Raw genomic sequence first — 25,989 nt, forward strand, 5'->3', positions numbered from 1 at the left:
TGTTCACACGTAGCCTAATGTCCATCACTGTTGTAGGGTGGACCGTGTCAAAAGACAGATGAATGAGAAGCAAAGTATAGTGTAAATATGAGACCCATCCCTCATTTCCATATCTAGTGTGGGTCTGTTGGACCTTAGCCAATCGAAAGCTACCAAGAGTGGTTAAGCATTATCCTCCATCATAATTACACCGACATGCGCAATCTGCACATGGGTCAAATCAGCTAATATGCTATACCTTATTTCACTGGCCCAACTTTCTCTGACGGGTTCTATTTGTTTGCTGCTGTATCGGCAAATGCAGCAACGCAACTAGCTGATAACGGACAACATGTCCCGCCGCAAGCAAGCGAAACCACAACATCTCAAGTCGGAAGAAGAAGAGTTGCAAACTGACATCCCATCACAACATGGTATGTGAGATTCACACACACTTTTATGCAAACAAGCATATACATACATTTTTTATCATAGACATTTGATTGCCAGACTATAATAGGCTACAGGCCTATTTTGCTTTAATAGTTATTAATTCATAACGTATTTTAGTTCTTCATAACCTTTCATATTGTATTATGGTGAATGGGAGCATATTTTCAACGTTCTTTATCCTGTACACAAGTGTGATATTTCTTATACAATCCTAGAAAGTGGAATAAATAAATGGTAGCCCATAGCCTAGGTAAATAATATAAATTGGCACAAATAAATTCAATTCCCCTCGGATATGATAAGATCATTCTGGATAGGCTATTGTCTGATCGATTTCCAAGCACACTTTCATGAGTTATGCGTGCAATTTTGTCCATTGGCAGGCCTAATGATATAAATTAGTCTTGAGAAATGTGTAGCTCAGTAGGCTATATCCTTTCAGTGTGAATTAATATTTTAAACAGTTACATGCAGCTGTGTAGTGGAGGGTAAATGCAGTTTACACACATTCAGTGTAAAATGCATTGAAAGTGTAGGAAGCTTTACTTTTTTCACCTCAACCTGCGATCAGTTTACCTACATGTTTTTTTTTTTTTACCACTACATCACTGGCTACATAATTATTACTATTGTTGTTATTACATTTGTCATCAAATAATTTCCTGACATCATTTTGACAAATATATAAAACATGTAATAGTTTCACATAGGACCCACATCAACTATTTATTATTTCCTACTTATAGTGTAACTGTATAATGTTAATGAAAAACTATATGGTAGGCATCTATGGTTACTACTGAAATATGATTTACATAATGGCCTATAGGTCTAGAATGTTCAGTTTTGGATTAAGGAAGTGTTCAAGATAATAAGGATACCCTTATTAGGTAGAGGTAGGCTATATAGGTCTAGGGGTAAAAGAGGATGCCTAATGGGAAAGATTTAACTTTTTTTATTAGAGTATATTGTTCCTCGGGTTTTGAAAAGAAAACATGTATGGTCATTGACATTTTTTTGTTAGTTTATATTCTTCTGCTATTGAAGTGCTTAGCCCTCTGGTCACAAACTGGTTAAGTCAACATTGTTTCAACATAATTTGTCAAAGAAAAGTATTGACATATTGAATCTACATGGAAAATGCATTTGATTTGAAAAAAAAGTAAATCAAAGTAAACTGTTGTTTTGAAGGTGAAATTTCAACCACAGGATTATGTCATCATGGTAACCAAATATTGACATAGACAAACCTTGTATAAAATATGTTGAATTTGTACCTTTAAAACAATATCAGATCTTCAACTTTATTTCCACTATCAGAAAACAAAAATATAAGTGGGGCATCACCTCCTACTGGAAAATGTATTTAACTACAGCTACCCTTTGGTCTCCCATCCAGGGTTTTAACCTGTTTGGGGTGCAGCCCGACACCGGTACACTTATGACAACATCCAGCTCAAGTGCAGGGTGCGAAATTCAAAAGATATTTTTTTTAAATATTTAACTTTCACACATTAACAAGTCCAATACAGCATATGAAAGGTACACGTCTTGTGAATCAAGCCAACATGTCCGATTTTTAAAATGTTTTACAGGGAAGACAAAATATGTAAATCTATTAGCTAACCACGTTAGCAAAAGACACCACTTTTCTAACTCCATCAGTTTCTTACACCATCACTAGCTATCACAAATTCGACCAAATAAAGAAATAAATAGCCACTAACCAAGAAACAACTTCATCAGATGACAGTCTGATAACATATTTATTGTATAGCATATGTTTTGTTCGAAAAATTTGCATATTTCAGGTATAAATCATAGTTTACATTTCAGCTACAATCAGAAATTGCACCGAAAGCAGCCATAATATTTACAGACACCAACAACAAATACCTAATTACTCATCATAAAACATTTCTGAAAAATACATAGTGTACAGCAATTGAAAGACAGGCATCTTGTGATTCCAGACAATATTTCCGATTTATGAAATGTTTTACAGCGAAAACAAAATGTAGCGCTATATTAGCGTAGCCACAATAGCCAGAAACACTTGGGCCCCCATGACCAGTTCACATGCATGACAGATATTAGAAATAGCATCATAAAATGTTTCTTACTTTTGGTGATCTTCCGTCAGAATGTTGGACAAGGTGTTCTTTGTCCAGAACAGTCGTTGTTTTGAACTGGAACGGCAAATTCCCCTCTTCATTTAGCATGGGCACTTGCCAAGTGCTACATATCTCTCCAACGTCAACAAAGTCAGAGAACGGAACATGGCAAAACTCCCGAAAAAATTTCAATAATCTGATTAAACTATATTGAAAAAACATACTTTACGATGATATGGACACATGTATCAAATAAAATCTAAGACGGAGAAGTTAGTCATTCATAACGACAGCAAAAAAATAGCCAAATCCATGTCCCCTTTGCGCGCTCCAGAAACAGGAAGTGGACGGTCACGTCAAAGAAAGAGCTTTTATTCCACCTTAGACCAAGATAAACACAATTTTGTTTCTCTCACCACCTCTTGACCAACCAGGGGAAGGTGTATGAAATGTACGTAGGCTCTTACGTCTTATGCCCATGTATAGGCAAGAAGTTGAACAGAGCATCGATTTCTGACATTCCACTTCCTGGTCAGGAAAAGTGCTGCAGAAGGAGTTCTGTTTCACTCAGAGAAATAATTCAAACGGTTTTAGAAACTAGAGAGTGTTTTCTATCCAATAGTAATAATAATATGCATATTGTACGAGCAAGAATTGAGTACGAGGCCGTTTGAAATGGGCATCTTTTATCTGGCTACTCAATACTTTCCCTTTCAGCCATAACAGGTTTTAAACAAGCCCAGCCCTGCGTATGATATTTCTCACTGACTATTACCAATGTGCTATCATCAATGTAATTCCAAAGGGTTGGTTTAACAGAGCAAATGAAATGTGACCATACTTTATCACTCATAGCGTCAATGATACTATTTAGGCCTATACATCTTTTTCATAGTCAACAGCTATTGTTTCAATTCATCCCTGGACTCAACTAAAAATAGATAATACACAGGCCTAGGGTTTCAAGCTCTGATTGAATTCAAATGTAATGATATTGAATTGTGTTTGGTTGTCAACCCAACCAAATATCAACATTTGAAGGCGATGCATCTTCTACTTGGATAGTTCCATCTGTGCCACTGACCTAATTCCAGTTTGTTTACAAATTAATAATTAATATGTTAGATTTACATCTCCATTTCAACCAAAAATGTAAGTTAAACAATGTGACTAAATCAAATCAAACTTTATTTAAAGTGCATTTTTAAAGTTTGATTTGATTTACTCCTATAATTTAATGTAGATTTGGGGTTGAGATATAGATGTGAATCCAACAGATCAATTACTAATTTGTAGACAAACTGGAATTAAAGCCAGACTGGGTCAGTGACACAGATGGAACTATCCAAACTAAATATAAATGTCCTTCAAATGTTGATATTTGGTTGTGTATAAATGTCTTCTTGTATAATCTTAATAAAGCTTGCGTGTTCAACATATCATGCGTAGGTAATTGCAGGTCTGTGGAGATCTTCACAATTGTTGTGATAATCTGTGCAGAATCTCCAACGGCATTGATCACTTCCACCATGTTGCCTACTTTTAATGTAATCTGAACTGCAATCCAGGCCATGTGGTTCTGCTATTAGATGAAGCACAGTAATACCACATTAATCTATTGTATAAATAAGCAAAATATCGGACATTGAACTTTGTTGTGATTTTAAATAGTTGCAAGCGCAGTGATAGACAACTAAACCAAAAATTGGGTTGTGCTTTCAGATGGATGAAAGCATAGTGATAGCACATTGGAAATTCAACAAACTTTTGGCTGTCTTTTTGAGTGGGGGGAATATAGGTTGTAATATCATTGATCAAATTTTCAACCAAATATTTCAAAATTACCCAAATTGAAAGGACTTGGTGTGTCCAGTGGGAGGCTACTTGTCTGAAAGAGTTTATCTGATTAGATTCAGTGCATGTGGAAAATATTCAGACCCCTTCCCTTTGTCCACATTTTGTTATGTCTTATTCTATAATAGAAAAAAAAAACAAAAAAAAAATGTAATTAAAAAATAAAGTAAATTGTTTTCCTCATCAATCTACATACAATACCCCAAAATGACAAAGTGAAAACAGGTTTTTAGAAATGTTTGCAAATGTATCAAATCACAAAAACAGAAATACCTTATATATATATATATAAGTATTCAGACCCTTTGCTATGAGATTTGAAATTGAGCTCAAGTGCATCATTTCCATTTATCATCCTTGAGCTGTTTCTTCAACTTGAATGAAGTCCACCTGTGGTAAATTCAATTGATTGGACATGGAAGGCACATACCTATCTATATGAGGTCCCACAGTTGACAATGCAAGACTAAGCCAGGAGGTCGAAGGAATTGTCTGTAGAGCTCCCGAGACAGGATTGTGTCGACGCACAGATCTGGGGAAGGGTAACAAAACATTTATGCAGCATTGAAGGTCCCCTAGAACACAGTGGCCTCCATCAATGGAAGACTCTTCCTAGAGCTGGCAGCCCGGCCAAACTGAGCAATCGAGGGATAAGGATCTTGGTCAGGGAGGTGACCAAGACCCGATGGTCACTCTGACAGAGCTCCAGAATTCCTCTCTGGAGATGGGAGAACCTTTCAGTAGGACAACCATCTCTGCAGCACTCAACCAATCAGGCCTTTATGATAGAATGGCCAGACGGAAGCCACTCCTCAGTAAAAGGCACATGACAGACCGCTTGGACAGCCCGCTTGGAGTCACCTAAAGGACTCTCAGACTATGAGAAACGAGAATCTCTGGCCTGGAGGAAACCTGGCACCATCCCCATGGTGAAGCATGGTGGTGGCAGCATCATGCTGTGGGGATGTTTTGCAGCGGCAGGGACTGGGAGACTAGTCAGGATCGAGGGAAAGATGAACGGAGCAAAGTACAAAGAGATCCTTGATGAAAACCTGCTCCAGAGCACTCAGGACCTTAGACTGGGGCAAGTTCACCTTTCAACAGGACAATGACCCTAAGCACACAGCCAAGACAACGCAGGAGTGGCTTTGGGACAAGTCTCTGAATGTCCTTGAGTGGTCCAGCCAGAGCCCAGACTTGAACCCGATCGAACATCTCTGGAGAGACCTGAAAATAGCTGTGTAGCGATGCTCCCCATCCAACCTGACAGCGCTTGAGAGGATCTGCAGAGAAAAATGGGAGAACCTCCCCAAATACAGGTGTGCCAAGTGTCGTGAAGTATTATCATTAATGTGATGACATGCTATTTATCAAATAATTAACTATGTTTATAATTACGTGATTAAATTTATCAGGTAACCATTAACTCGGTAACCTGAGGCACCACGGGAAAAGTTTGTTGAATGAGTTACTGTTTCCCGATTTAACTCAAAGTATATCAGAATATTGATTTCATAGCACTCACTAATTTATTAATTTCCTCATTAGTCTCATTCTGAACGTCGCGTAATTTGTAAATCTGCACAAACCCGAGTCTCACTAATCATTCCTTACCACACAAATTGAGTTGATGATTTATTTACTAACAAGCTAAATAATAACATAAGATACACATACACAAACAGTCTAGGCTATTGACTAGAATTTAATACAATGACAACAGATACCAAGTGACCCAAGACAATATGACACGTGTTGCACAAGATGGAGATTTAAAGAGATTCAACACTTGGATACATTTGTAAACTATGCTTAGTTATAGCCCTAAGACCTTGCCCCCGAACTGCCGCTCCTATGGGTAAAAAGTGTAATGCATGTATTTACGTGTTGAAGGTCTCCATTGGGTATCTATTCGTGGGCCGAGAGTTCTGCTTAGTGGGAAAGTTTTGGCCCGCGCCTTGTTCTTTCGTCTTCAGGTGTAAGTCTCTGTCCACACAATGTCACAATGTCCTTTCTCTTAGTCGTCTGTTTCCTTGCACTTGTTCTGTGAGTGGTCTTCACAGGACGGCTAATCAGCCGTGTCGACGCTACCAGCATGGGTAGGAGGGACGTGTAGACACCCGGTGACTTGAAAATAATAGCCAGAGGGTCCTGCTTAAGTTCACCTTCCTAGATACAGTACTTAGAATAGGTACTCCACCATAAACTTGAATGTTCAGAGATTTTACTTTGTCTTCAACCTTGTGTTGCGTTTCGGGGTCACAACTAGTCATAAACCTTTACTGCAGCGTGTAGTAAACTTAGTCTGATATGTAAATTCTTCACTCACATGTTTTATACCCTCGGGTCACAAGGGTACCCTGTGGTTCATCGTAGCAGTCCCCCCTTGCGGGTTTAACCTGGTAGGATGCCTGCAAGCTGCAGACCACTACCACAATGGACAGAGGAGGTCCGGCTGTGGCTCTGCGTTCTGGCCCGTCGTCCGGTTGTCCTGGCTAGTGGATCTAGGCAGTAACTAAGGCTGACGTTAACTTCACTAGGGTAGGGGGCAGCAATCGGAATTTTGGATGAAAAGCGTGCCCAAATTAAACTGCCTACTACTCAGGCCCAGAAGATAGGATATGCATATAATTAGTACATTTGGATAGAAAACACTCCAAAGTTTCCAAAACGGTTAAAATAATGTCTGTGAGTATAACAGAACTGATATGGTAGACGAAAACCCAAGGAAAATCCAACCAGGAAGTACTATTATTTTGAAGGCTGTTTTTCCATTGTAAGCCTATCCACCATACAAAGATTTAGTTCACGAGATCTGTTTCTTCCTGTACATGTGGCCAGTCTTTAGGCATTGTTTCAGGCTTTTACTCTGAAAAATGAGGGAGATACAGAACATTCAATCAGTGGCCAGTGGAAATTTCCATTCATCAGCCATGCGCCCTGATCGGGAACGCGCTTTTCTTGTTTCTCCTTTCCTATTGACGAAGCTTTTGCCCGGTTTAAATATTATTGATAAATTATGACAAAAACAACCGGAGGATTGATTTTAAACATCGTTTGGCATGTTTCTACTAACTTTTATTGTACCTTTTAAAAACTTTCCTCTGGAATTAGTGCACGCGCCTTTTATTACTGGACAAAGCGCGCGAACAAAAAGGAGGTATTTGGTCATAAAGAGGGACATTATCGAACAAAACAAACAATTATTGTCTAACATGGAGACCTGGAAGTGCCACCAGATGAAGATCATCAAAGGTAAGTGATAAATTTTAATGCTATTTCGTACTTTTGTGACACTCTCCCTGGCTGTAAAATGGCTGTATGGGTTTCTGTGGCTAGGTGCAGACCTAACATAATCGCAAAGTGTTCTTTCACCGTAAAGCCTTTTTTAAATCTGACACAGCGGTTGCATTAAGGAGAAGTTCATCTTTATTTCCATGAATAACACTTGTATCGTTTATCAATGTTTATGATGAGTATTTCTGTAATTTGATGTGGCTCTCTGCACTTTCACCGGATGTTTGTTTGAGACAATGCATTTCTGACCATAACGCGCCAATGTAAATTGAGATTTTTGGATATAAATATGAACTTTATTGAACAAAACATACATGTATTGTGTAACATGAAGTACTATGATTGCCATCTGATGAAGATCATCAAATGTTAGTGATTCATTTTATCTTTATTTCTGCTTTTTGTGAATCCTCTCTTTGGCTGGAAAAATGGCTGTATGGTTCTGTGACTAGGTGCTGACCTAACATAATCGCATGGTATGCTTTCGCAGTAAAGCCTTTTTGAAATCGGACACTGTGGTTGGATTTTCAAGAAGTTTATCTTTAAAATGGTGGATAATACTTGTATGTTTGAGGAATTTTAATTATGGGATTTCTGTTTTGAATTTGTCTCCCTGCCAAATTTCCCCTGCCAATTTCACTGGCTGTTGTCGAGGTGGAACGCTAGCGTCCCACTTGAACCAGAGAGGTTAATAACACACAACACTCAGGCAACACATTATTACGTTTCTTCCCCAAATGAGCGTTGTTGTGTTACTTACTGGTGGTTGTATGGGGAACTTGTTTACGGCTCTCTCACTTCCTAAGTGTCAAAGGAAATGAAACAAAAATGAATCAAAAGATATACAAAATTTAGCTACGACACCTTAATCATCTAACTTGGACTATGTTCTATATACATCCAAGGTCTTGGCTAAATTACTCTATCATGGCATTGTCTCTAATGTCATATTTAGGGCGATCCTACTTGAAGGTGGGTAGTTAACTTCTCCGGGGTAGGGAATTTTGCATTCGGAATTTTGGATGAAATGCATGCCTAAATTAAACGGCCTGTTTCTTGGGCCCAGAAGATATGATATGAATATAACTGGTAGATTTGGATAGAAAACACTCTAAAGTTTCCAAAACTGTTAAAATAGTGTCTGTGAGTTTAACAGAACTGATTTGGCAGGCAAAAACCTGAGAAAAATCCATTTTTTTGGGGGTTTGTTGTTTTCTATTCAATGCCATTACAGTATCCCTTGACTTAGGACTCAACTTGCAGTTTCTATGCCTTCCACTAGATGCCAACAGTCTTTAGATTGTGTTTCAGTCTTGTATTCCGAAAAATTAGGAAGTAAGAGCAGTCTGAATGAGTGGACCCTAAAGTTTCACGGAGCTTTTTCGTGCGCAAGACCGAGAGAGTGCGCTTCTTGTTTGCATTTTATATTGACTACGTTATTGTCCGGTTGAAATATTATCGATTATTTAGGCTAAAAACAACCTGAGGTTTGAATATAAACATCGTTTGACATGTTTCTATAAACTTTACGGAAACAATTTGGATTTTTTTGTCTTCCTGTTTTGACTGTGTTTCACCATGTGGATTACTGAAGAAAACGCGAACAAAAGGGAGGTTTTTGGGTATAAAGAGACTTTATCGAACAAGAGGAACATTTATTGAGTAAATGAATGTCTGCTCAGTGCAACCATATGAATATCATCAAAGGTAAGGGATTAATTTTATCTCTATTTCTAAATTATGTAACTGTTCTATCTGGCTGGCTACTGTATGTAATGATTTGTCTTGTGGGCTATGTTCTCATAATCGTAATGTATGCTTTCGCCGTAAAGCATTTTTAAAATCTGACACCGTGGTTGGATTCACGACCTATGTAAAATATGTTTTGTTTTCAGAATTTTTATAATGAGTATTTCTGTATTTGAATTTGGCGCCCAGCAGTTTCACTGGCTGTTGAAGTGGTGGGACGCTACCGTCTCACGTGCCCAAGAGAGGTTAAGGCATGTGGAAACAGGGGACATTACGGTGCTGACCTAGCGAATTCAGGAGAGGAGGCTGGGGTTGCTGTGGATGGACCCCCTGTGGATGGACCCCCGGGTTTCAGGATCTATTGCCAACTTTCCAAAAATCGGGATCACTTCCGTCCCACAGGTGATCCTAGTATAAGACCTCATTAGGTCTTCAATTGCGCGTGTGTACGTAGTAGGTGCACACACCAAGGGAAATTAGACTAAGGATCATGGTAACAGTCAGGATACTGTCCGGCACCGTCCAAGAGCGGGTGACAGACCAATCTTTTGGGTTGTAGTCAGTCGGATACACTAAAAGTGCCTCATCCAGTACACTAAGATCAACAGTCATTGGTCCCTCATACTGGATTTGGTTTTGAATGGCTCGTGGTAGCTCAAGAGAATGCTTAGCAAACGCGTCATGGTGTTCATAAGTCATAGTGGCGGACGCAAACGGGGTGTTAACCAACCATCGATTCCCTACAACAACCCTTGTGTGGTGGTGACCCCATCCCTTATTGTTAGTTTGGCTCTACAGCGTTCTTCGCTGGTGATAGGCTTAAGACCACAAATACGCTCAGTGTTATCCCTGACGAACAATTTGCTAGGACAGAGGTGTCACGACTTCCGCCGAAGTCGGCTCCTCTCCTTGTTCGGGCAGCGTTCGGCGATCGACGTCACCGGCATTCGCCGCTCCATTTTTCATATGTCCATTTGTTTTGTCTTGTTCCATACACACCTGGTTTTCATTCCCCAATCAATCTACATGTATTTAGTCCTCTGTTTCCCATCACGTCTTTGTGTGTAATTGTTTATTGTTACGTGGACATTTTGTCAGGCGCTGCACTTTTGTATTAGACGGTGTTTTTATGGCACTAGTATGTTTGATGTGCTGTCGTTTATTGACCGGTATTAAAGTGTGCCTGTTTATTATACTCCGCTCTCCTGCACTTGACTTGGCCTTCCATATACACGCCTAACAAGAGGTAGTGAACGTCTTTGGTATTAGTACACATTAACAGCTAAGGGTTGAGATAGAAATCTGGATTATTTTCCTGCTGAGGTTGTGGCAATTTTCACATGGGTACTGTCGCGCCAAAATCCTACATTTAGAACCGTTTTCAATCTATAGATATTCTTAGGGCTGGGCGGTATACCTGTATTGATGCACGGACCGGTATGGGTTTTTACTTTACCTTTAACGGTATTTTTAACGGTATATAACGGTATTTGTATGTTTTGTTTGTTAAATGTGACACGCAGTGTGTAACGTCCATTTTTATAGTTTACTTCGCTACTTGAATCATCTCTCGCCACTCTCTCTCTCAATGCCACTTTCCACACAGACCTAGCCCCGGCTCCCGTCACTCAATGAACGCATTTGTTTTGCCTCGACCACGAGACATTTGCGTGGTCAATGCAGCATAAGCAACAATGTTGATGACAACGATGCAGTTGTCACTTTGCTTCTTAATATACATCTACTAGCATTCTATAATTACACTATTAGCTTGTGTATATTTTCTCACATGGGCTCTGCTAGTTCTGACTAGATGACTGTGAACTTTTAGAGTTGGGCCAATATATGGGCAGTGTCTAGCTGGGCGTGCTTAACTGCCTGGGATGGTCCAGTCAGCCCCGGCCCAACTCAAATGCGCCACAGGTGGAATGTGTTGGCGGTACACGTTCTCTGCATCTTGGCGGACGTACACCCTCTGTGTGTGTACTCTGCAGTTAGTTATAAGGAGTCCTGGATCAATCCCGTAGGGGTCCGCTCGTGATTACATTTGCTGGGTTAGTTAGCCAAAGGAACTCCGTCCTACAGAAACGCATAATCTGAGATATTGTTTGATTATTTCAGTTATTTGGTTTGTAAACCAAAATGTTTTGACACAGAAAATGTTGCTGATTTTCCTATTTTGAACAGCACAGCGCTGAACAATATCAACAGAGACAACGAACATATCTTGTAGCTGGGAAGAGAAGAAAAGATGTTAGGTGAAACGTACTGATCTCCTGAAAGGGATCAGCTGAGGATACTTAAGAATTTTCTTAGTACCTCTGACTTGCTAGGTTTCTGTCTATTCGGTGCAGGCTTGCACCCTTTCTATTCCCAGAGGGAGTGTTCAACTTGATTTAGTTCCTGGGGATCCACTTTAAAGTAGTGTTTTGCTGATTCTGATTTGATAAGCTACAGGTGACAGTTTCACCCCAATCTCGTTTGGCCCCGTCTAGTGGGGCAGGAACTTTGTTGCGACGCCCGCGGGTTTGGTGTATACAGTATGTAGTACCACACCTTATCCCCGACCACCTGGTGTGAGGCCTTTTTGTCGTAATGGGTCTCGTCACCTTCTGCACTTCTTTCCAACTTTCCTTGAGTGTACACAAAGGTAGTCTGGAGGTGGGTTTGCAAGTACTTCACGTATTGATGAGACGTGTAGGCGGTGGCTACGGCGACATCTCCCAGTTGGTACAGGAGATGCAGTGGAAGTGTCAGGATTTTTTTTTTTTTGTTTAGTTGCACCTTTCTACCCTGCCGGAGTTCCAAGGGTGATATGTGATGTGGAGTTTACCTATGACTCCCAAGAGCCAACACAGTTCGGTCCTTACAGCTGCCGAAAGTTGGGTTCTTCTGTCACTGTCCACGGTTTCTCCGGGCAGGCCGAAACGACTGAAAACGTGGTTGAGCAAAAGAACGGCCGTGGTTTCCGCTGTGTCATTGGTTGCGGGCATGCACTCCACCCACTTTGTGAATGCGCAAGTCACTGTGAGGATATATTTGTTGCCTCTGGCCGACCTGGCAACTGGACCAACCCAGTCGATCTGGATCAAGCTCCAGGCGTAAGACACATGGGTGCTCTGTGAAGTGGCTTGGAGGGTTGAAACTGGCATCAAACTAGACATCCCCTCACGTATTGTGCCATGTCTTGTTCAATGTGAGACCAGTGGGCCACCTGTTCCAATGTTTCACATGTAGCCTGACACCCTTATTGCCTCCACATGGCTCGTCGTGGGCATGAGCTATCATTATCCCCCTCTGTGTTTTAGGACCCACCCACCTTCGAGTGGCGTCAGTTTCTGAAACATAAACCAGTAGGTCATCTACAAATGTGAGGTGCTGTTAAGTTGCGTGAGCCTGCCAAAACCAGTTTGGTGTAACGGCTTTCTTCCTGGGATGAAGGAGAGGACCAAAACGCAGCGTGGCTAGTGTTCAACATGATTTAATAAAGAATAAGAACGTGAACACTACAAGCAACAAAGCAATAAATGTGAAAACCCGAAAACAGTCCTATCTGGTGCAGAACACAAAGACAGGAAACAATCACCCACAAACCAACAGTGCAAACAGGCTTGCACTGGTTCCCAATCAGAGACAATGCAAAACACCTGCCTCTGATTGAGAACCATATTAGGCCAAACAACAAACCCAACATAGAAACACAAAACATAGACTACACCCACCCAGCTCACGTCCTGACCAACTAAACAAAGACTAAACAAAGGAAATAAGGTCAGGAACGTGACATTTGGAAACTGGGTGATTGACAGGAACAAACAGGAAAGCCAGGAGAAACCGTGGACAGCGACATCTTGGTGTTGCATTGCTACCAGGTAACAATTCAGGAATGAATGAGTTAGCAACACATTATGTTCATGCGAAGATGTTTCCCGTGGTGCTACATGGCTACGCATTACCGCAGACACCATGGCCGCCTCGGTGATCATTGCGTCTTGAGCACCTAACACCCAAGGGGTGCCCATGAATTGTACCAGATTTCGCCATACTCACGGTATGGTCGTTGCCAAGTTTGTCATGACCAGGTGATTTGGAGTTTCCCTTGACTTGTTTGGTTATGAGATCATCGGAAGCTAGAATGAGCTCTTTGTTTTTCACTTCTTTGTCACTTGAAGTAGTCATGTACTTTTGTTTCCAAAACGGCAAGTGGCACAAGAAGGTGAGTCTGGCGTAGTTTGAGTTGGTATAGATCGCCAGTTCTGACAAGTCGTGTTTCACCGCCGTTTCACTGTCGTTCTGCAAACTGTCTGGTCTTGTTGCCTAGCTGAAATTGAAGCGGTTTGCACAGAATATTGTTGTGCCATACCAATCCCACACCATCTTGTAGGTGGCCTAGATTACGGTAAGAACAACCATCCACAAATGCCATCGGCATGCCAAGACACACGTTCTCTTCGAGGTAGTGATGGTTTGAAGGCAATGGCAGAGTGGGGCCAATATATGGGCAATGTCTAGCTGTGCGTGGTTAACTTCTTATGGGCAGATGGGATGGTAGCATCCCAACATCCGGTGAAATTGCAGAGCGCAAACTTCAAAAATATCAAATTCAAATATTTAACGTTCTTGAAAATATATGTGTTATACATCAAAATAATGTTTAACTTCTTGTTAATCCAGCCGCTGTGTCAGATTTCAAAAAGGCTTTATGGCGAAAGCAAACCATGCGATTATCTGAGGACAGCGCCCCAGATACAAACACATGAAAATCATATTTCAACCAGGCAGGTGCACCACATAAGTCAGAAAAAGCGATATAATTAATGCCTTACCTTTGAATATCTTCTTCTGTTGGCACTCGAAAATGTTCCAGAAATATCACAAATGGTCCTTTTGTTCGATAATGTCCTTCTTTATGTCCCAAAAATGTCAATTTATTTGGCGCGTTTGATTCAGAAATACACTGGTTTCAACTCGCCCAACATGCCTACAAAGTATCTAATAAGTTACCTGTAAACTTGGTCCAAACATTTCAAACAACATTCCTAATCCAACCTCAGGTACCCTAAAACATAATTAATCAATTACAATTTAAGACGGGATAAACTGTTTCTACTACCGGATAAAAACAACGTGAAGCGTGCTCCAGTTCACGCGCACCAAAACAGTGGAGTCCACCTGGAGTGACACTTAGAATGAATAGGACTACTTCTTCATTTCTCAAAAGAAAAACATCAAACCATTTCTAAAGACTGTTGATATCTAGTGGAAGCCATAGGAACTGCAACCAGGTTCCTAATAATAAGGGTATCCCATAGAAACCATTTGGAAAATCCTATGACCTCCATTTTTTTCCCCCTGTATGGTTTGTCCTCGGGGTTTTGCCTGCCATATCAGTTCTGTTATACTCACAGACATTTAGAGTGTTTTCTATCCAAACCTACCAATTATATGCATATCCTAGCTTTTGGGCCTGAGTAACAGGCAGTTTACTTTGGGCACGCTTTTCATCCGGAGGTGAAAATACTGCCCCCTACCCAAGAGAGGTTAACTGCCTGGGTGGTCCAGTCAGCCCTGGCCCAACTCAAATGCACCGCAGGTGGAATGTGTTGCCGGTACACGTTCTCTGCATCTAGGCGAAGTCTGGTGTGAAGTCGGTTTCATCGTCACCACAGCGTTGACACACCGCCAAAGCCCCGCTCAAAGGCAGGTTTTAATTTTTTTTCCGTAGTTGACTACTACATCTTGGCTCTGCAGCGTCATAAGCCAAGCTGCTATTCTGCGGTTGTGTACAGCACCCTCACGGATTCATTGGCTTTTCAAAAAGGTCACCGGCTAGTGACACGTTTCCAGGATCACCTTTTTGTCAGCTGACATTTTTATTTTTATTTTTTTATCGTTATTTTACCAGGTAAGTTGACTGAGAACACGTTCTCATTTGCAGCAACGACCTGGGGAATAGTTACAGGGGAGAGGAGGGGGATGAATGAGCCAATTGTAAACTGGGGATTATTAGGTGACCATGATGGTTTGAGGGCCAGATTGGGAATTTAGCCAGGACACCGGGGTTAACACCCCTACTCTTACGATAAGTGCCATGGGATCTTTAATGACCTCAGACAGTCAGGACACCCGTTTAACGTCCCATCCGAAAGACGGCACCCTACACAGGGCAGTGTCCCCAATCACTGCCCTGGGGCATTGGGATATTTTTTAGACCAGAGGAAAGAGTGCCTCCTACTGGCCCTCCAACACCACTTCCAGCAGCATCTGGTCTCCCATCCAGGGACTGACCAGGACCAACCCTGCTTAGCTTCAGAAGCAAGCCAGCAGTGGTATGCAGGGTGGTATGCTGCTGGTATATAATTGGTGAAGTGTTTGACCGCCCAGACAGCAGTGCTTTTTTGCAGTCTGAGTACTTGTGTTCAGCAGGGTTGAGTGTTTTGCTCGCGTAAGCACGTTTGTCTTGGTCATATTTGGTACATTCCCGAAGGCAGTGCTCTGAAAAAACGATTTCCAAAAAGAACATCTTGTCTTTGTTGGGGTATACCAGGCAGGGTGCCTCGCGTAGCAGGTTTTTAAAGGAAGTCACAGCTTCGTTGTGGGTGCCATCTCAAACGAACAGGGTGTCTTTCTGAAGAAGGCGGGTTAAAGGCTTTGACAAGTCAGTGTAGTTTTTGATGAATTGACGGGAGTAATTACATACTCCCAAGAAATTGCACACCTTATGACGGTTTGTAGGTGTTTTGATGTTGTGGACTGCTTGGATTCTTTTGGACTGATGCCCTCACCACCCACCAGAAGCCCAACGTAGTTTACCTTGGTCCTGCACCATTGTCCTTTCATGATGGCCAACTTAGCCCCTGCCGCACCTCCATCTCGTGGAGGTGATGTGACCTAGTCTCACTTCTCATGAGAACATCATCCATATAGATTAACGTACCCCTGGAGGCTGCGTCTGGCATCGCCTTGTGCAGGAAGATATTGAACTCTGAGGGGAATTTGCATACCCGGACAGGAAACGATTGAACGTGAAGCTTGTTCGAGAAAGGGAAAGCCAACTTGTGTTGGTCACGAGCGTCGACTGTCGTGGTCCAGAAACCATTCGCCACGTCGATGGTGGAGAAGTATTTGCCACCTTTGGCAACTCTTGGTTGAGCTGTGTCATTGGCCAACGAGACAACGGAACCAGCTTGTTGAGTTAGTCAATGTTAAGACACCATTTACCCGTTGGTTTCAAAACGGGCCACACGTGGGTGCTGTATGTACTGTTACATTCCCTGATTATCCATTTAGCTAATAGGGAGTCGATAATCTCTTGTACCGCTGCGTACGCTCCGAGCGGAAAATTGTATTGTCTCACAAACGTAGGAGCTGCTCCGGGAGGCATAGTAATACGCCCACATGAATACCCGTAACACCACAATCTAGGGAGTCTGTCAACCAGATCTCACTGTGTTTGTTAACAGCTTCTACCCCCAAGCCATAAGACTCCTGAACAGCTAATCAAAAGGCTACCCGTACTGTTTGCATTTTTGGAAAAGCAGCTATTCTCTGTTTATTATCTATGGCATAGTCACTTTACCTACATGTACATTTTACCTTAATTACCTCGACTAACATGTGCCCCCGCACATTGACTCTGTACCGGTACCCCCTGTATATATCCTCGCTATTGTTAATTTACTGCTGCTGTTTAAATATTTGTTACTTTTATTTTCAATTTTTTTAATTATCTATTTTTTGCTTCACTTATTTTTCTTAACACTTCTTAAAGCATTGTTGGTTAAGGGCTTGTATGTAAGCATTTCACTGTAAGGTCTACAACTGTTGTATTCGGCGCATGTGACAAATAACATTTTATTTGATAAGGGGGTTAAATACTTATCTAATCAAGATGTTTTATTTTCCATATATATATTTTTTTACAAATGTTAGATTTTTTTCCACTTGAACATTAGAATATTTTGTGTAGATTGTTGACTAAATGAAAGACAATTAAATACATTTGAATCCCACTTTGTAACACAACAAAATGTGGAAAAAGTCAAGGGGTGTGAATACTTTCTAAAGGCACCGACTCTCTACTCTTTAAGCTTGAAAAAAAGCCCTCAGTGTGTTGACCGATTATTATTAGGGCAGTTGTTGTGACAATTCCACACAGTATATCAGACATTCTCTCACACACACACACACACACACACACACACACACACACACACACACACACACACACACACACACACACACACACACACACACACACACACACACACACACACACACACACACACACACACACACACACACACACACACACACACACACACACATTGTGAAAGCTGCTGTGCATATGTGCTGTCACAATGGTCCTGTTTTTCAATCAGTTACATGAATTCACTCAAAAAGAGTAAAAAACTATGTCTATCATTGTTTGTTTGACAGTTCTAAGTACCCAAAAAAGAATTTGCTACAATGTTTACTTGTTTTATTTCATTTATTTGATGTACAGAATAGACAAAACCTTGGACAGATCACAGCACTCATGTTTCGAAGATAAGTTTATGCCATATTTACATTCTATCTTGTTCTATAGAAGAGTAGACATGCACAGTCATCCCTTTTGCCGTTTTTTTCCTGACTTTATAGACTGTTTAGGAAAAAGAAGGAAAAGCAACTTGGGTGTTAGTGTAATAAAATAAAGGTTAAAAATGGCACCCTATGGGCACTGGTCAAATGTAGTGCACTATATAGGGTGGCATTTTAGATGCACATTAAGTTTAATTTATGCTGGAACTTCCCAGCATTATGCTTCCTTATAGAATAGACATCAATATATCTGTACCTATTGCATGTTCAAAATCAATATCATATAAAGGAAAAAATATAATTTTCTTGTATGTGCAAAGGAGGAATTTGCAGCCAGGAATTACAATTTTGTTCACCACATGTTTATAGCTAGATTATGTAAATATTAGTGAAGTTATTTATTATCAACATCAGACCAAGAAGTACATATTTGAGTGATAGCTGTTTTATTTTTATTTAACTAGGTAAGTCAGTTAAGAACACATTCTTATAAAGACAACAATACCTCACGCAAAGCAGCCACAACTGCCAGTAAGAGTGTCCATGATTGAGTCTTTGAATGAAGAGATTGGGATAAAACGGTCCAGTTTGAATTCCAGTTCCAGTAGCTCGCTGCAGCGAACTGAAAAGATGAGCGACCCAGGGATGTGTGTGCTTTGGGGACCTTTGGCAGAATGTGACTGGCAGAACAGGTGTTGTATGTGCAGGATGAGGGCTGCAGTAGATATCTCAGATAGGGGGGAGTGACGCCTAAGAGGGTTTTATAAATAAGCAACAACCAGTGGGTCTTGTGATGGGTATACAGAGATCACCAGTTTGTAGAGAAAAATATACAGTGATGTGTCCTGTAAGGAGCATTGGTGGCAAATCTGATGGACGAATGGTAAAGAACATCTAGCCGCTCGAGAGCACCCTTACCTGCCGATCTATAAATTACATCTCCATAATCTGGCATGGTTAGGATGGTCATCTGAATCAGGGTTAGTTTGGCAGCTGTGGTGAAAGAGTAGCGATTACGATAGAGGAAACCAAGTCTACATTTACATTTAAGTCATTTAGCAGACGCTCTTATCCAGAGCGACTTACAAGTACATACATTCATACATTTTTTTTGTACTGGCCCCCCGTGGGAATCGAACCCACAACCCTGGCGTTGCAAGCGCCATGCTCTACCAACTGAGCCACACGGGGCCCTAGATTTAACTTCAGCCTACAGCTTTGATACGTGCTGAGAGAAGGACAGTGTACCGTTCAGCCATACTCCCAAGTACTTGTCTGAGGTGACTACCTCAAGCTCCAAACCCTCAGAGGTAGTAATCACACCTGTGGGGAGAGGGGAATTATTCTTACCAAACCACATGACCTATGTTTTGGAGGTGTTCAGAACAAGGTTAAGGTTTGAGAAAGCTTGTAGGACACTAAGAAAGCTTTGATGTAGAGCGTTTAACCTCTCTAGGGTACGTGAGACGGTAGCGTCCCACCTCTTCAACAGCCAGTGAAACTGCAGGGTGCCAAATTCAAAACAACAGAAATACCATAATTAAAATTCCTCAAACATACATGTATTTTACACCATTTTAAAGATACACTTGTTGTAAATCCAGCCACAGTGTCCGATTTCAAAAAGGCTTTACGACGAAAGCAAACCAAACGATTATGTTAGATGAGTGCCTATTCACAGAATAACACAGCCATTTTTCCAGCCAAAGAGAGGATTCACAAAAAGCAGAAATATAGATAAAATTAATCACTAACCTTTGATGATCTTCATTAGATTACACTCATAGGACTTCATGTTACACAATACATGTATGTTTTGTTCGGGTAATATTTATATCCAAAAATCTGAGTTTACATTGGCGCCTTACGTTCAGAAGTTCCAAAACATCCTTTGATTTTGCAGAAAGCCACATCAATTTACAGGAATACTCATAATAAACATTGCTAAAAGATACAACTGTTATGCATGGAATTTTAGATGCACTTCTCCTTAATGCAACCCCTGTGTCAGATTTCAATAAAGCTTTACGGAAAAAGCAAACCATGCAATAATCTGAGTCGGCGCTCAGAGTCCAATCAAGACACAAATATATCCGTCATATTATGCAGTCAACAAAAGTCATGAATAGTCGTAATGCACTCCCAGGACTCCCACAAGAAATGTTCGTTTTGTTCAGTAATGTCCATCATTTATGTCCAAATAGCTACTTTTGTTAGCGCGTTTGGTAAACAAATCCAAAGTCTCGAAGCGCGAACTAAAAGCAGACAAATTGTCAAAAAGTTCCGTAACAGTCAGTAGAAACATGTCAAACGATGTATTGTATCAATCTTTAGGATGTTTTTAACATAAATCTTCAATAATGTTCCAACTGGAGAGTTCCATTGTCTTCAGAAGTGCGATGGAACAGAGCTCGCTCTCACGTGAACTCGCATGGTCAGCGCATGTTCAGGTCATGATAGACCTTACTCATTCCCTTCTCCTTCGGCCCCACTTCACATTAGAAGCATCAGACACGGTTCTAAAGACTGTTGACATCTAGTGGAAGCCTTAGGAAGGGCAACATTACCAATATCCCACTGTATCTTCAATTGGAGCTGAGTTGAAAATCGACCAACCTCATATTTCCCACTTCCTGGTTGGATTTTTTCTCAGGTTTTTGTCTGCCATATGAGTTCTGTTATACTCACAGACATCATTCAAACAGTTTTAGAAACTTCAGAGTGTTTTCCATCCAAATATAGTAATAATATGCATATTCTAGCTTTTATGGCTTTGTAGCAGGCCGTTTACTCTGGGCATGCTTTTCATCCGGATGTGAAAATACTGCCCCCTACCCCAAAGAAGTTAACACAAAATCCTGGGAGGGGCCAATTAAGTATAAGACTATCATCTGCCTATAAATGGATGAGAGAGCTTCCTACTTCCTGAACTATGTTATTGATGTAAATTGAGAAGAACGTGGGGCCTAGGATCATGCCTTGGGGTACACCCTTGGTGACAGGCAGTGGCTGAGACAGCAGATTTTCTGACTTTATACACTGCACTCTTTGAGAGAGGTAGTTAGCAAACCAGGCCAAAGGCCCCTCAGAGACACCAATACTCCTTAGCCAGCCCACAAGAATTGATAAGATGTTAAACTAAGTATTACTTTCAAAATAGAAGCAGAATTCTATATTAATAATTTAAAAGGTTCCTATAGAATTGAGTAAATGAAGAACAAATATAGGGTTTTCCTTGTTTTGTTTCTTAAATTACTACACTATAACTATCATATCACATTCATTCACAGAATGTAGACATTTTAATTAACTGTAAAATATTATTTTGAAATATTGCAATTGTATGAACTTGTTTTCAACTTGTTTACAGAAGTTCATTTTGTAAACAATTTCACAAAGATAATTAAAAAAAAATCCAGACATGCTCTGATAGACTATGATAACATGTTTGTTTGACAGAGTCAAGTGTTCTGGAATATTCCGGAAATTAGTGGTTGATCACAATAGGGAATGAGCGTGTCTAAGACCCAATTTGTACTCAACGGACATGGCACGTGAATTCTATGAATGCGTTGGAAATCAATAATCAATGAATGTCATTAAGTTGCAGTATCCACTTAATAGCTCACATCATTTGCATAAAAGGATATTGCATAAAAATAGATAGAATTTAGTAGAAACTGGGTCTATTATGATGCAATTAATCAATAGATTTAGAATGAAAACTATATATTTTGTTTATCATTAAAAATGTTTACTCTTAATGTAATTGAAGCGTTATAGTCTTCCTCGTTATATTAACAAACAATTATTTTCTTCTCTCCCTCTTTTCCATGCAGCACAATTGGAGGGAATGGATGAGGAGGAGCGTCGCAGTGGCAGTGGGGAAACGCACGTGTGTGAAAAATGTGATGAGTTCTTCAACTGGCCCGATCTGTATGAGCACCCAAGAAGCTCCACAGAGGATCCAGCTCAGGTCCTCATTGTGAAGGAAGATGAGGGGATGCCTGGACCTGAGGGACCCCAAGCTGGATCCTCCCGAACCCCCAGTCTGGCCCTTCTTAGCCTGGCCCCCAGCGACTCAGCAGACATCGAGTCAGTGGATGGGGGCCTTGAGCTGGTGGAGCCTGTGAATGATAATGATAATGACAGCACAGATATGTTAGAGGAGATGAACATGGGAGAGATGGAAGATGAATCCATGGAGATGGAGCAGCAGCACCACAACATGCATAAGTCATCTGGTCCCCAGAATCGCCCAGATAGAACCGAGTTGGCCATCCCTTCATCTCAGTCCTCCTCTATGACCAGCAGCATGCCCAGTACGAACGTAACGCTGGAGACCCTCCACAGTATCCAGGTGGCTGTGGCCCAGTTCTCCCATAGCCTCCACAGCAGTGGGGCAGGAGGGAAGGCGGCCACAGAGGCCATCCTAGTGATCCTGGAGCACCTGTTGGCTCTGCAACAGCAACAGGTCCACCAGTTACAGCTTATTGAGCAGATCCGTAGCCAGGTGATGTTCATGAACAGACAGCCCACACAAACAGCACTAAACCCAGTCTCCAGGGACTTATCAATGGCACCGAACCCTTTCCCCTCCCAAAGTCTCATCGCCACCCCTGTCCTACCACAGTATGGGATGATACCCTCGGCCGTCAATGGACAAGTGTCTGTGTCTGTGATTGAGAGGTCCGACACACTCTCCTCACAAACTTCATACGGACAGGCCCACACGAGAGATGTTAGATGTACCCCAGCTCCCTCTGACAACTCTTTCCCTCCCCCTACTACATGCAACACTATTTCCTTCTTACAGCCTCCCTACACAGGTTCACATACAAGCGGTAGCTGTACTCAGACACTGACCTTGTCCTGCCCACCTTCCATGCAGGGTCAGAGCAACAGTCTCCTCAGCTCATCATCCAGCCTGCCGTTTCAACCTCAGAGCCCCCCCAGTAGTGTCATCTTCCCCAACCCCCTGGCCAGCATCGCAGCCACGATTAATGCCCTTGACCCCCTTTCTGCCCTGTTGAAGCACCACTGGAATGGCAAGCTGCCCAACGTGTCCATGTTCAATACCAAGCCCAGCCCTGAGGAGCCCTTTTTCAAGCATAAGTGCAGGTTCTGCGCCAAAGTGTTTTGCAGCGACAGCTCGCTGCAGATCCACCTGCGCTCTCACACTGGGGAGAGGCCCTTCAAGTGCAACATCTGCGGCAATCGCTTCTCCACTAAAGGGAACCTGAAAGTCCACTTCCAGAGACACAAAGAAAAGTATCCCCATGTTCAGATGAACGCTTATCCAATTCCGGATTATTTAGAAAATGTGCTAACGACCTCCGGTATTCCCTATGGAATGTCATTCCTTCCTGAAAAACCAGTAGCCACTTGGCTAGAACGCAAACCTGTTTTAGCGATGGTACCCACCTCTATGGGCCTTCAGCTTCCCTCCACTCTGACTACTATGGGAAGTTCAAGTGACTCTCTAAGTGTCCCACTATCCATCAAATCTCCTTTTAGGCCCTCCCCAGACTCAGATGAATGTGTGTCTTTGTTGCCGAACACTACAGGCAATGAAACCAGTGTTCCCAGGGCTTTAAAGTCTCCACAGTCTAATGAGGAGGGACAAGCAGAGGAAATGCACCTTCCCCAAAACTGCATGACTAAACCCAGGGTGAGTCCAGTTACTGTGGCAACAAGAACAGCCATGACTATGACCACATCCACACCTGAGCCCAGTGCTCCAACTTCCCCTGTTTCTAACTCCTCACCACTTTCCCTGGCCTCTGACCTGTTCAAAGCCAAGTTTCCATTCGGTGGCCTCCTGGACTCTATGCAAACGTCAGAGACCTCAAAGCTCCAGCAGCTGGTGGAGAACATAGACAAGAAAATTACAGACCCCAACCAGTGTGTCCTCTGTCACCGCATGCTCAGCTGCCAGAGCATGCTGAAGATGCACTACTGTATCCACACTGGGGAGAGGCCCTTTAAATGTAAGGTGTGTGTCAGGGCTTTCACCACCAAAGGAAACCTGAAGACACACATTGGTGTCCACAGAGCAAACTCTCCTCTCCAGGTTCAACATTCATGTCCCATCTGCCAGAAGAAGTTCAGCAAAGCTGTAGTGCTACAGCAGCACCTTCACATGCATATGGGAGGTCAGATCTTAAACTCACCCTTAATGGACGGCCTACAGGACCTGGACACTGATCTCTCCTTCCATGAGAAAAACTTTGACAGCCTGAGTAACTATGACAATGACCTCATGGATGACGACTCCATGGAGGAAGAAGAAGAAGTGGGTGTAGATCCCCTCAAACCCCTGAGCTCTGTCTCTAGTTCTCCTCCGAACTCTGATGCTGTTGTCTCCAGCATGGCTGCACTGGAGAACCAAATGAAAATGATAGACTCTACCCTAAACCACTCCTTTGGGCTAAAGTCAATGATGAATGGGTTTATGGACAGTGAACGCCGCGTTGCTATCCACTCCTCTATAGTGGGAGAAGGACAGAATCACAATACAGCCGGCAACCCAAACGTGTCTGAATCGTCCACCTCCATGCATCTACCAGTGTCACCTGCACAAAACTCTGTGGTCCACCTCTGCAAATCCCTGTCTGAGAAGCACAGTGGAGAGTCCCAAGAGATCACAACCTCAGTGAAGAGTGAGCAATCTGATTCGCCCACCTTAACTCCGGTACTGGGAAACGGAGTGGCCCTGGATCTGAGAGGGATGCAACCTAACAGGCAGTGTGTGAAACAGGAGAGTCCTTACAGTATGATGTTCCTGAGTAGAGAATGTGGTAAGATTACAATATCAACTGATAATATCAACGGTATAGAGTAAGTGTAATAACAATGTTAAACAGTGTTACATTTTTAAATGCTCTGTATCAATACAATGGTTGAAAATGTTGTTTTCCCCCTTCACTATCTAGCAAATGTAGATCTCACTCAGTTACCCCCAAAACATATTAAAAAACTGTAAAACATCCCTTTATCTAGCTGTTTTAGGTGCCAGCCAAAGCATTCCTGGCCTGGTTACCAGCATTGCGCCAAGGATGATCAAATCTGAAATGAATGGGTACCATCGACCGATGAATTTCAACAAGGGGTTGCATCATCCATTTGGCCTCCCGGTCCCTGCCAGTCCTCCATCTCTGCTGAACCCAGGAATCACTTCTCTGCTTGGGCCACCTCAACCTCGACGGACCCCGAAGCAGCACAACTGCCACACGTGTGGGAAGAACTTCTCCTCAGCCAGCGCTCTACAGATCCATGAGCGGACCCACACAGGGGAGAAACCTTTCGGCTGCTCCATCTGTGGCAGGGCATTCACAACTAAAGGAAACCTGAAGGTACTACACATTTCTTTTGGATTGTAATTACTGTATTTATTACCCAAACACTCTAAAGACTCTGTACCTGTTGTTCAAACAATTTCAGAATATGTTCAGCTTATAGATGAAAACGCTCTATCAGCTATGAGTCATTTTAATGGATTTTTGTTTCATCTTGTCCATCCCCTCTCCCTCATTCCTCTTTAGGTTCACATGGGCACTCACATGTGGAACAAGGCACCAGCCAGAAGAGGCAGGCGTCTGTCGGCGGAGAACCCCATGGCCTTGTTGGGAGGGGAAGCTGCCATGAAGTTAGGAGAGATGTTTCAGAAGGACCTGACGGCACAGGCCATGCACATGGACACCGGGTTCTGGAATCGCTACGCAGCAGCTATAACCAATGGTCTGGCCATGAAGAACAATGAGATCTCAGTGATCCAGAATGGGTGGATCCCACAGCTTCATGCCATGACGGCAGGAATGGACAGAGTCAGCACTGGAGGTAGCCCACCAATGACCAGTCTGGGAAAGACAGCCATGGACCTTAGAATTAACCGACACTTTCTATGTTAATTGATGACAGTAAAAAGGGATCAATTGAAATAACTTTAATGGTAGATTAA

The 25,989-nt window shown here is 42.1% G+C and overlaps 1 protein-coding gene and 1 non-coding gene across 2 annotated transcripts; one reads left to right on the forward strand and one right to left on the reverse strand.

Moving 5' to 3' along the window:
- Positions 1-331: 331 nt before the first annotated feature.
- LOC129830609 (sal-like protein 3) lies at positions 332-25,989 on the forward strand. Its single transcript, XM_055893162.1, is given in 5 exon segments — positions 332-413; positions 21,869-24,829; positions 25,041-25,384; positions 25,574-25,928; positions 25,931-25,989. Coding segments are annotated over 5 exon segments (3,801 nt in total).
- trnaa-ugc (transfer RNA alanine (anticodon UGC)) lies at positions 19,147-19,222 on the reverse strand. The gene has a single exon. It is a non-coding gene; the product is annotated as a tRNA-Ala (tRNA).

This window comes from Salvelinus fontinalis, chromosome 32, assembly GCF_029448725.1.
Source record: "Salvelinus fontinalis isolate EN_2023a chromosome 32, ASM2944872v1, whole genome shotgun sequence".
Lineage (NCBI taxonomy): Eukaryota > Metazoa > Chordata > Actinopteri > Salmoniformes > Salmonidae > Salvelinus > Salvelinus fontinalis.